General features: G+C 34.8%; 1 protein-coding gene across 1 annotated transcript in view; it reads right to left on the reverse strand.

Annotated features, from left to right (window-relative positions):
- Positions 1–13,441, reverse strand: part of PTPRN2 (protein tyrosine phosphatase receptor type N2) — a 676,344-nt gene that overhangs the window by 350,069 nt on the left and 312,834 nt on the right. The window contains exon 11 of the mRNA XM_080385838.1: positions 11,875–11,954. Within this exon, the coding sequence (XP_080241964.1) occupies positions 11,875–11,954 (80 nt within the window). The remainder of the gene's footprint in view (positions 1–11,874; positions 11,955–13,441) is intronic.

Below are 13,441 nucleotides of genomic sequence, written 5' to 3' on the forward strand. Positions count from 1 at the left end.
TACCTACCTTTTCTTGTTACTGATCTAAAATGTCTATAAAACTTTGCCAAGAGGCACCCTCTGGATTTTGGCATACACATTTTTTTTCTCATCTGCCTTTTTTTTTTTTTTTTTTACAGACTATGAAATATTAGCTATATGATCTCCCGCCAGCCAATCCCATCACAATTCCAGGGGACAGGCTAAATAACCTACTAGATGGATCTTTCAACCAAAATGATTTTATGACTGCTGTCATCCTGATTTTCTTGCACTGATGCAACCAGGAAAAAAAAAAAACAAAATAAAAAGCAGCAGAAGCAGCACAGGAACAAATGGTCATAATTACACTATAGAACACCATACTGTCAATCCTCTGAATTATCTTTAAAAAACATTATGTTGTAGCTTTTTTTTTTCTTTTCATAAAAAGCCTTTTTCCTATTCATATTTCAGATTTACAAATAAGAAAACAGAGGCACCAATAATTTCCAAGCACTTCCTGAAAATTTATGGCTAGATTAAATCTAGCATGTCTTTTGACTGCAGCCAACATAAAGCCATACAATTTCTTTTAATCCGGAATGTTCAAATTTATAGAAAATACTTTCTAAAGAGAACAAAGGGATTTGATATGTTTTCCTGAAGACTAGATAATACTAGAAAGACTAAGTATTTGCAGATTATTGCAATGATCATTCATGTCTAAATCCTGCATACAATTTTTGTCAGACAATGGAAAACATCATCTCCGAATAGGAACAAGATCAAAGATCTATAAACCAGACTCCATCTTACTTTGCATGTTAGAATGGATATCTGGAGTTCGAGAAAGCTCAGGATAAAAAACCCCAGCCAAACCAAACCAAAAAGAAACCAGAAAAACCTTCTTTGACCATAGATAGTCCAGAAAACAAACAATTTCTGAAAATCACATCATTTGCCCTGTAGTCACAACATTCCCTAACAACTGTGCAGGCTACCAGGCAGCATCAGCAGCTGCTGAAGTAGCCTTCAATCCATAGGAGAAAGACCGCTAAAAATGAAGGCAATGTTAAAATACAGGACTGCATACTGCTGACAAGTGTGTCCTTGTGAGTACTGCCAACAAACTTCTCTTATCTTCAAAAAGTCTCCCAAAGCTCTCAAATAATTCCTTGTTCCACTGTCAAGAGCTCATTATTTCCCCTCTCAGATACATCCCTCCATAAGCCATCAGCAGTAAAAGGTCATGAAAGTGACTATTCTCAAGACGGATGATACAGGAATCCTCCGGACCTCCTCACTAAGCCTTTTTCAGCCAGAAACCCTCCACCTGCCCTTTCATCCCAGGTCATGTTTGTGCCTCCTTCCCAAGCTGTCATCCCATAAATCGTGTTCTACCAAGTAAACAGATTGCTACTCGGTTCAGGTCAGCTGCCCCTACACATTGTTACCAAAACACCACACTTCTGGAGAAGTGCCTTTTCGTGTTATTACTTTTCCCCAGCAAAAAGGGATGACAGCCTGATTCTAAAATGATTCTGTGCGTAATTGATTTTGTGTTTTCTCTTGTGCTTTAAATAACAACTATTTTTCATAGAGCCCTGAAGCAGCACCTCTCCCTCACAATTTTTTATTATTTGTCTATGAAAGCTGTCACTTAAAATCACAAGATTGCTAATCATCCCATTTAATATATTAAAAATAGGTTATTTATTTACATCAGATAAAGAACATTTCCCTGTTTGTACCAACTAAAATAAAACATTACCCCTTGTTCCACACGGTGCCTAGTGTTTATTTGCATGCCTAGTTTAGAATTGTTAGGTTTTGTCTTGCTATGCTGCCTTTGGAAAAGTTGTCATCAGTCTGTCTAACGGGTGGAGAAAAATGTACTGACATTTTCTAGGTAAAGGTTAGGTTACAATACTATCGGACTGAAATTAAGGCTTCTTTAATTCCCTTATTTATGCTGACCTAAAAAGTTACACATTCACCAGAAAATATTAGGTCAGCCTACCTATTATTTACATAAAAGTTGCCTTCTATGTACCTGCCTTACTTGATTTCTTCTAACTGTAGCATTCCTAAATAATTTGCTTTAATATGCTTAGGATCTGCTGTAAACAGAGTCTCTTAAGTGTACTGCACAAAAATACATAAAAATTTATTAAAAGAATATAACATTTAAATATGTCTGGAATTTTAAGTATTATTGTTGAAAAAGGAAACATATTGCTTATGTTTCCATTATCCTGGAAAATGTGTTGCTTATCATAAAAATGCAAAACAGAAACAATTTTGCTAAATAATATGATGAAATATGACATTAAGCAGGTTGTCTTGGGTTAGGGGATTTCTGCTTGCTTTGCTTTAAATTAGAATGAAATTTAGTTCTGCAATATTTTAGTATAGGGACTTTTTGATACCATGTTCAGAGTGGGACCCCATAGTATTGCTGCTATACAAAAAATAATGCTGTTCTCTTCCAGTCACATGCAGGGACTTCAGTGCAGCTTTTTTTTATTATTTACATAAACTGAAAATAGTCCTTTTAAAATGTACAGGTCAGTTTGAAGCATCTATGTAAGGAAATATGTAGCAATTTTAATATGGATAAAGACTTGTCCATAGTCAAAAATGTACTGGGAGATTTCTTGGACTTGAAAGAAAAACACTTTGCACTTCAACTAAATGACAGTTTCATCTTGCATTACCAGCTTCAGTTGTGAACAAACCGACTGAACGAATTTGGATGTTTAATAATATTACACATGGTAATATTTATCAAATTTGAAATCTTTGTAAATTTACTCAGTCTTAAATTAATTTTGAATTCTTAAAGATCTTTGAATGTGTTACCAAAGGACAAAGTGAATGAAGGAGGCTTAAGTAGAAGAAATGAGGATTTGCACCAGAACATTTTAGGAGATACAGCAACATAAAAAATATTTTTGAATATAATACCAAGCAGGGACTACAGGAAGATCTTGAAAGCTTTTCCACTGTACTAAATTCTACAGTCCTGACTTCAGTCAATCTCCCTTGATTTATCTGCAGTATTTATATATGGCAGTCCTATCATCAACAATATCTATAAATTTCTGTGGATATTAGCGATGGTTTTCTCTCACCTACCTTTAGCCACCTATGATAAGTGCTAGTTCACACAATGTTTGTTTTTTTTACTTTGAACGTAAAGGCAATCTAGACAACTAGTTTTGGATAAATGCCTAACATCTAGGCAGCTGCAACCAGGTTGGATGAATTCCACCCTCACTATTACAATGCATTCGGTTATATTACCAGAAAGCTCTTTTAAAAAGTCAGTTTTAAAATCACTATTAACCATTAAATCATGATGTAAATTACTTTAATAGAGGACTTATTTTCATGTGTCTTCATAGGCCTGCCCATAGATTTCAGAAAAAGGAACTAACAGAAATGTATGAGGAGCTGCAAATCAACCTAAGGTTCAGTTTGGGTCTTTCCATTGAACCTTTGATAGAACTTTCTGGTTCAGGTGTCAGCTATTGTATTCTAAAATACTACTATATATACTACACTTTATTTCAGTTTAATACCAATCTGGTGGTTTTCTATGAATGGGTGTTTAATAAGAGGCGTCAGACTGTAATGACATGAACCATCATTACTTTAATTAAAGTACATCGGCCACATAATGCTGCTTAGCTTTTGTTTTTCTCCCCAGTTCTACAGAATTATTAACTAGCCAAAGTTCCCAATAATTAAGAAGCTTGATTCGGGGCTTTATGCTGGAATAGATTACATCACTTTATAAAGTGAACAGGAGGAAATTCTGAAGTTTTCTTTACAACAGAAAGTGGTTTTAAAGCAAAAAGATTTCTTTTAAAATTAGATACCTCACAGATATTCTCAGGGGAAAGAGGTGTATGTTAAAAAAGTCCATCCTTACTAACCACAACAGTTAATATCATAATTAGAAGTCACCAGAGACGAGTCATAACCAAAGATACTTGCTATTCTTCAGGACTGAGGCACATTTACCTAATGGTAGCACCCACCACAACTGCTAAAACTCATTCCATTTTCAACAGACAAATAAGGTGGGAAGGAAATGCCATCTCAAAAACTCATTAATCATTGTATCAGACATTCAGTAGTGCAGGAGACAGTTCAGATTCTGAATAACATTAGAAAAATATAATGATTCCCTTATTCAGCAATGGACGGATTTGAGGAAAATACTTCAGATAGACTTGACTTTACAGTAGGTGAAAGGGAATTGATCCACTACAGAGGGCTCAAGAAGTGAAAAATGACAATGTGAACGAAGGAGGCTTGAGCAGAAGAAACCAGGATTCGCACCAAAAGACTTAAGAGAGCCAGCAACAGAAAAAGAGCTGTCAAACTTCTACATTTCACATTATAGACCAAAGGACTGTAATCCTCCTTAAACAGGGCAATGGCAAGTGAAAGCAGATGGACCTCAGAGCCTCCTGGCTATATTGTTCAAAGTTTCTGACACAGAAGCTGTCAGTACACTTCAAAAATGAACTTCAAATTATTCATAGACACATTCCTTGTTACCATCTCAGAAAGCAAGACATCTAATCGCATGGTCTACAAAAATCTAGATAGAGGGAAGGAATTCAGCCATAGACTCTGTTCATTTCATCTGAATTATGAATCTTAGAATGACTGGCCAATGAATACTTTCAAAACAACCACTATTGCTCATGGTTGGGGGTTAGAAAAAGGAAACCAAGACAGTAACATTTGTGGGTGAAGCAACAGAGTTCATCTTTCTGAGACTTCTCAGGGTACACACAAGGCTTATGACAAAAATCAACAAGACAACCAAGGCTGGTTATAGCCATTTAGAAAGAACAAGGATTTAGAGAAGAGGAAGTCTTTTTATCTAGAAATTGAAGTTTCCTGCTTTTGATGATAAACAATTCGTATCTTCTGCATTGACGGTCACCATGAAAAAGAAGATGGATGTTGCCTTTACTGAAACAATACAATGGACATTGCCAAGTTTCATTATGTCAGCCACAGAAGCAGTATGAAGAATAATAAATTTCTAGATTACACTCAGTTAAGTGAAATATATATTATGCAAAGAACTTCTAACAATTAACCAACAATGATCTAAAAAGCATCAAAGGCCAGACAGTGTTTAACCACAAGCTGAAATAACCAGAGAGATAAACGCACAATATTCCAAAAGAGATAAAAGTGCAATATTCCAAACTCACTGCATTAAATGATATTTTCCAGGTTTTGTTCCAATTTCTCTGTGAGACTATGACATTTTTAAGATGTGAATCAGTAGTATCTATTCTAAATATGCTTTTAACTAAGTACCTGCATAGCTAAATAAAACTTTAATAAACTTACTGTTGCTGTTGACAATTTGTTCCTCGTGTTTTTCTTTCTCCTAGTCTCCCTTATCTACATTTATACATTCTTTACATATGCATATTACAAGTAGCTTTATTTTATTAAGATCCAAAGTTACATGAAGATAAATCTGAGGACGGTTCTCTCTCTTTTGTTCTCCTGAAAACCTCCTAGAAAACTTTTCTTCCTAATAATGGATAATAGTATAGAACTACCATGTTTCTGTCAACAGTGCTGGTATGGTCAATACTTACTGGCTAGAAAGCAGAGTGAGCCTCTGCAGCATTCCTAGAAATGGTCAGTTTAAGTTGTGTACCAGTTGCTCATCAGCTGACTCTCCAATGCTGAGTAAATTATCTTCCCTCTGGGCCTTGTTTTGTCAAAATGCAAACCATGAAATTAAGAGGTGTGCACCCTTTACAGAGGTATTCCATAAATGTGTTTTTATTACATTTTTATTATGCAGTAAAGTGTAAAGATAACCCCTTTGGCCAACAGAAGACATACCATGGCTAGAATGAATACAAGAGAGCAGCCATATAAATAACTTGCAACGTTTTAGACTTTCATCTGATTTGCTAAAAGTTGAAATGTATTTCAATTATACCAAAAGTTAATACAAACAATTGCTGCAAACAGCAAAAAAAAAATGCATCTAAACATTATAGCTTTAACTGATTATTTGTAGTTTCATAGCTAAGTCTTTTAAAATATATCTATAGCACTGAATTTATCAGGAAATCAAAATGTGTACATGTCAGAGTCTCAGCTCTTTTTAAGTGGGCTAAGATTGGATGTGTGACAAAACTGCAATCCTGCTGACTGTGCTTAAGAAAAGGGAGCAATAATGCTTTTCTTCAGTGACTGTGTAAGGCAGGTTCCTCACCAGTATTTTCAAGCCGAAGAGGAATCTGAATCATCTTTTAGTGCAGGTGGGCTGCTTCACTATCTGACATAGCTTTGAATTTTTAAATTTCTTCATCATCAGAAAATTCTGTATTTCAATCCTGCTATCCAAGGACATTTTGTTTGTAGGATGTGATAGAAACTAAAAGCCTTTGAAATTAGACCACTAATTTATGTACTTAAGCCTACATATTTAGAAGATTAAGTTTTGATGCCTATAAATACACCTGAGACCTACCAAGCAAATGAAAAATATTGGAGGCAGAATAAAGCATAAATAACTTCTTCACCAACTGAACCCAGGGCCACTAATATGACTGGCCATTTAGTCATCGTAATTAAGATTAAAACTATGACATCTTGGACCACTCCACACCAATAACATACAATCAGCTTAAATCACTAGGCAGTGTAAGTTAACTCTAAGGGTTTTGAAATAGTTTTAATCTCAAAAGGACTCTTTAATGCCAAAAGCTAAGTATCATGTTTTGTCTGTTTAAAGCTGCCAATTTTAGCAAAAATACTCAGTTTAGATGTCAAAAGTTCTATTGCAATATTTGTTGCCATAGATATTTCACCACAGCTGGAACATGACCAAAATTTGTAGATGTCAAATCTCAAAATCTGAAAGTTTAGAAATTTAATCATTTGCAATTGTTTAAAACTGCTAAGAAATTGTAGATGATTTTTTTAATCTATTCCAATACTTTTGAGGCAGTATCTTTACTCAAATTATCTTCTTATACTGTTACATTCTAATGATAAGATAGTACTTTTTCATTTGTAGTTTTTCTTCAGGGGAATTAATTTGGCAATGCATTTTTTTCAGAAGAAGAAAGCTGGCAGAGGAAAAGATTTTAGACAAGAAAGTTATATGATTCAACACCCTACTCCCGAAGTCATGATTAATGGTTGGTATCAAACCATACATGTGAAAATGTAGGTTTTACCAGCAGGGCAACAGAAATGTAAAAAAACCCCTCTGAACAGACAAAATCCAAACCCCAAATCCAAACAAATTCAATAGCTTAGTTAAAAGTTTAGGGAATTAAAAAAAAAAATTAATATAAATATATATATTTAAAGTTATATCAAGGTTTCTGACTTTTCATCATGGTGTATATCACAATATATTTTACACACAAGGATCTGCACACAAGACCAACACCCTAGTATTTGGTTATGCATTGCCTTTTGCTGTGCTATCTGTCCCCTACCACTAATGTACCTACACTGCATACATCCCTTTGCTCCTTCAATCTCCATTTTTTATAACACCTAAAATGTTGCATTTTAATACAACACCAAAAAAACATAAGCATGATTCTAACTAGTAAAAGCCTGTAGCCACACATAAGTAAATTCTTTTAATTCATTTTGGCAATACTGAGGATCTGTGCACGAGACTTTTCTCCTACATCTCTTTTTCATGTGTGCAGCATATATATGACTGTTACAGCCACCTGATGCTAAAAACCTATGCTTTGAAACTTCTGAAGATTCCTGTTTTCTAATTATCACTGCTACTATCCATGTATTTGCATAAACAGTGGGATTCAAGAGTACCTATAAAGCAAATTCATTGTTCATTACCATACTGACTATACTGCAATTTTACATAGAGTTATCTTACTGATAATTGTTCTCTGCTAGACTTCTCCTAACCTTTAAACTGAAGAGAAGAGAAATCCACATTCATTTGTCTAAACAATGTCATGTGCCAAGTGTAATTACTTCTAGAGCAGGGCATCTATGTCTAGAGAAAGTTTATTTCTTCAAAATATTGAGATGAAATTGCACTGCACCATTGAGACTGACTTATTAAACAGAAATAGGCCAGAGGACAGCTACTTGATGTAAGATATGTTCTATATTATGAATGTCAAAGTATGTGGCGCTGGCAAAACATTGGCTGTCCTGCTCTGCAGTCAAAGAACACATAAAGGTATTGCTAATGTGAGAAAGCAAGCTATTCACAATTTTAAATTACTCTGTTGTCAGCTTTCGTATACACTTATGTAACCCTAGAAACTGCAAAAACAAGTAATCAAAACATTCACACAGAATTGGAACTCTGGATTACTAGGAAAAAGTTTTATCAGCAGGAACATGGCTGAAGGATTTCAAAGAATTTTATGTTTCCACAGGCCAGGTCTCATGCACACCAAGAATAACGGATTTCAAACTCCAAGAAAACATAGGAAACCATTTTTATTGTCATACTTTCAAATCTGTATTTTTTAGTAGATATTCTAAGTCATTCATCTGTTTGCATAGTTAGTTGCTAGAGTCCCATGCCTTTTCTAACCTGCACATTTGTCAAATTCCACAGGAGAGGATGGAAAACTTTAAACAGTTCCCTATATTTAAACCTAAATAATGCAAGGAAAATATGAAGTTTATCTATTTTGGTTACAAAATATATGCCACGTGAATAATAAGATCAAACTGCAGCAGAGACAGTTCCTGAGGATATCGGTGAGACGTGCATGTACATAACATCTGCACAAATAGATTCCTTTTTGCAAATCTGGATAATTTACATTCCCATAATTATTACAGCAGCTGATTACCTCCAGTTCTAAATTATTTTCATTTCTAAGGATGTGACGGACAGTGAAATTCTGTCATTTTTGTCTATCTATTTTCTGTAAACGAGATATGCTCTCAAAGTTCCTGGCTGGAGGTCAAGTTACCTAATAGCATACAGCCTCGAGCAACGCACTTACCTGTGCCTACCCTGGAAGATTGCATTGATTTATTCTGCTTTGGTTTCCTTTGGTAAATTAAGTGTTTGGAATGCTTTTGTTCTAGACAACTGTTGGCTTTTAAAATTTTTAATTACAACTAAAGCCTGAGAAAACCTTTTATGTAAGTGTATGCTGCTGTTGATCTTTTACTTGAATTTATTTTTGGCTTTAGAGATCTGCAGGTAAGAAGTTTCCTTAAAATAAATGAACTGATTACCAAGTACATTGACAAGCTACTGCAACCATATTTATCATTTAGGAAAGAAAAATGAGATACATTTTAAATTTAAAATATTTGATGGCTGGATAGAATTGAGAGCATATTTATTTTTAAAGGCAAACACAAGGTTTAGTTATAGCCTGGTGATGTACTGAGAAGAGCTGATGTAAAACTCCTACAAGCCACTTTCTGCAACCATCAAACCCTGAAAATTTTAATGTACTAAACAAACAGAAAGTAGGAAATACTTTGGGTAAGAATATATAGATCAGATAAAATGACTATGTAAAACAATAATTTAAGTTGGTGAATCTGCACAACTTCCTCTGGGGTGACTTTTTTTGGTCCCCAAAACCTCCCAACTTTGTCAGCAATATTCAAGTTAAGGAAGTTGAGAACAATTACTTTGATCCTAGTGGTAAGAAAAAACCTACTGTTACTGCTTGAATTTTGCTGAAATAAACTAGTCACAACATTTATACTTTTCAGAGTAGCTTGCTAGGAACAGGCCAAGGCACATCAGCCACCTCCCAGACTTGGAAAGGTTTCTGTGGACTTTTTAATTCTCAGGGGATGTCTATTCCATGAACTTGTTTACATGTAAATTTTTGAACACCTGTAAGCTTCATTACCCACAACAGGCAAAGCTACAAACTGCATTCTGATCTATTTTACTGCTTTCTACCAGTTTAATCTGTTCTTCCATTGCAAAAGCCACTGCACAACCTTGTCCACATTCACTGTGCCACTCGGGACTTGACAGACCTTTCTCATACTGTATTCATCTTTTTTTCTAAAATAAAACCCCCTGCCTCATTTTCCCATTTGTTATATGGAAGATATTCCATACTTACAGTCATACCTTCTGCCTTTCTCTGAATCTTTCCATTTCAACTGGAGTTTCCAACCTCTCTGAGGTATGAGAAGCAGAACTGTATGTCATATTTAAATACAGGCAAGTTATAGATTTATGCAAAAACAAATGATATAATTCTGTTTTTTATTCCTTTCAAAATAATTCTTTAAAACACTTTCCTTGTTTGACTGATAATGGAGGCTGAATTGCTATTTTCATTAAATTACCTATTACTACACTAAGATCTTACTCCAGAGCAGTCATAGTCTATTTAGACCCATAACTTCACATGTAAAGCTGTTTTTTCTCCGTATATTTCTCTTTTTTTTTTACACTAATTTACAGTGAATTTCATTTGCCATTTTGAGTCCAGTCACTGAGTCTGGTAAGGTTTTTATACATTTCTAAGATAAACCTTCACCTTTAATACTGTGAATAATTTAGTATTATTAGCAGGATTTCTCATCACACTGCTCACTCTCTTTGCCAACTCATTTTTAAGTACGTTGAATGCAACAGTCCCAGCAGACATCCTTCCACTTTTCTGCCATCTCTAGCCTTTTAGAAAACTAGTAATTTATTCCTAATCTCTCTTTCTTGCCTTTTAACCAATTACTGATCCACCATTTGTGTGTTCCGTATTCCACATTCTAAGAAACAGTTTCCTTAGAAATGTGTAGTGAAAGACCTTGGCAAAAGTCTTTGGCAATCCAGGCAGGCTCTGCCAGCTGCATCATATCTGTCAGTCCCTTCAGGGGGATTCAACAGGTTTCCAAGGCAGGGCATTGCTATAAAAAAGCCATGTGAATTCTTCGCAGGTATATCATGCACATTCAGGTGTCCTATAATTCAATAATTACTTAATTGTAATTTCCTAGTTTTGACAGTATACATCCACAGCTTTTTGGCATGTTAAACCCTTATAAGAAATACAGTATCCCATCTGCTACTCTCTCACCATCAGTTAGCAAGACCCTTCTCCAAGGGGTCCTGCAAAGGAAAGTTCTGGCATGGGAACTACCCCAGCTCTTTCTACAACTAAATTCATCCATGGTGAAGCAAATACATTTGGGCTCCCAGTGTTTATTTAAATAAACTTTTTTTTTTGTTTCTATTTTCAAGCAACATTGCAACTTGTTTACTCATAATTTTTAAAACCTATCAATTGGGTAATTTGGAAGCAAACCAGTTACCAACTCAGTTACTTTGCAGAGATTATTTCTCGCAGTCAACAGCTCCATAATACAATTAGTAGCCAAATTGACAAGAAGCCAACAGAAGTCCTTAGAACAGTGGTAGTTATTTGGAAGTAGTTTAGCTCCAGGAATACATCTACTCCCAAGATTAACTTGTCGTTGAAATTGCCTAAACAGTACAACAACACAGGTATATTTCTACTATCTTTTGATCCAGAAATTAAGGCAAAGATGTAATAACATTTTTGATCCCTGAAACAAAGTATCAGAAAAGTGAAAGTTTACAAATGGCCAATTGGTTCTTGCAAGTTCATGTCAACACTGAAGAGTTTTTCACCATGCTAGACCTTGACTGCAAGTGTCTATTTAATCCTTATCCTTAAGAAATCCTTAAGCAAGGAATTCTCAGGCAGTTTCAATTGACTCAGAGATGTTGCACTTCAATTTCCCATATGTGCCACTCACCTCTCAACTGTCTCCCTCTTTAAATGTCACCCTCCTGGGAGAAGAGGGTGTCTCTGCACTGTTTGCAGTGTTACTGCCCACTGCACAGGCATGGAGGAAGTCATGGTTTGGGCATGGAGGACAAGGACTTACCTGCTGCTTCAGCAACATCTTCAGTTGAAATATTTTGGAGGTTTGAATGCACTCTGAAGGTCACAGCTGGTCCCAGCACGCTGGAAGAGATTATTAAAAAATGTAAGATTCATAATCAAGAGACATGGCATAATATTCCTTATCAAAATAGGTTTTTAAAGAGAACCTATTAAGACACCATTTAGCCCTCTTCCTTTTGCTTCATTAGCTACATTTGCATACATTTTTATACCTCTTGTGGTTTCTTGTGCGTATCTTCTGCCTATCTGAAAGGATTTCGATGACATTAACTAAACTTCAGAGCACTCCTGTAAATACTATTCTTATTATGGAGACAGCAAAATGAAGGCACTAAAATTGTTATTCACACAAGTACAGCATAGATCATCACTGGAATTTAGCATCCAAAGAAGATTACAAGTAGTTTCAAATTTTATGTGATTGACATCAGTACAAGCTTAGCCCTGCTGGTACAACTGAAAGCCAGAGGGACAACGAAGAACCTCCTTATATTTATCTCAATCTGCAAGACAATGTGTGGGGAAAAGATTTTGGACATATTTGATTCAATGGGTGATTTTGACCAGAAAGATACCACAAAGTATTTATCTTTTAACAAGAGAGGTAATCACTTCTTTGAATAACTTATGAGGGGGAATGATTTGACTCTGTGGTGACCTTTTGGGGTATAGCTTCATGGTCCTTTATGGCATTAAAATCTGTAAGGCATTTACAGAGAAAGCTACTGATCAGCCAGATGAACAATGACAGAGTAAATTATTCAGGGTTTCACCAAAAAAATTAATTGTGCATTTTTAAAGAAAAATAAATCCATATATGTAATGTTGCATTCATTCTCCACCCATCCCAATCATATCCAACTTACACGCACATCTGATGAAAGGAATAAAGAAATTTCTGTTCTGATATCCTTAAAACTATACTGAAGTACATACATATATGAAACAAATACACACACAGAGATATAGTAAATGTCTTTTGAAAAAATAAATAAATATCCAGGTAACATGAGACTATAGAAACTATAAAATAATAATTTACAGAGAAGAAGAGTGCAAGGGGTTAGCGAAGACAAAAATTGTCACTATTAAAAAAGTTTACTTACATATTACGTATTATGTGAGTTCCTTAGTTTTTATTATTCATATAATAAGTGAAAAGAATTACATTTATACTAAAACAACCCTACTTAAAAGGTGAAATACACTGGCTGGAACTGTAGTAACAGTTGCGACTTATGAAAGAATGAAGTCTGAAAAATTGCTGCATAAAAGAAATAACTTGAAAAATATTTTTGTTGCAGAGCTTGAAATGAAATATTAAATTATTCTTTTACTAACATGTTAATATTTTGCATTCGAACAACAAAGATCACTTAATGAAGTGTGCTTAATTGCATCACATATATCCTAGACAGGAATACCTTTACACTATTTCCACTTCAGGAAGAAAAATTGTTATTAACCATAAGACTTTGCTTCAAGCTCTACAAAGGGAAACAGAGAAAGACTAAGATGCATCCTTTCAATCTTTTACTAGCAAAGTA

This window comes from Falco punctatus (genome assembly GCF_963210335.1).
Source record: "Falco punctatus genome assembly, chromosome: 4".
Lineage (NCBI taxonomy): Eukaryota > Metazoa > Chordata > Aves > Falconiformes > Falconidae > Falco > Falco punctatus.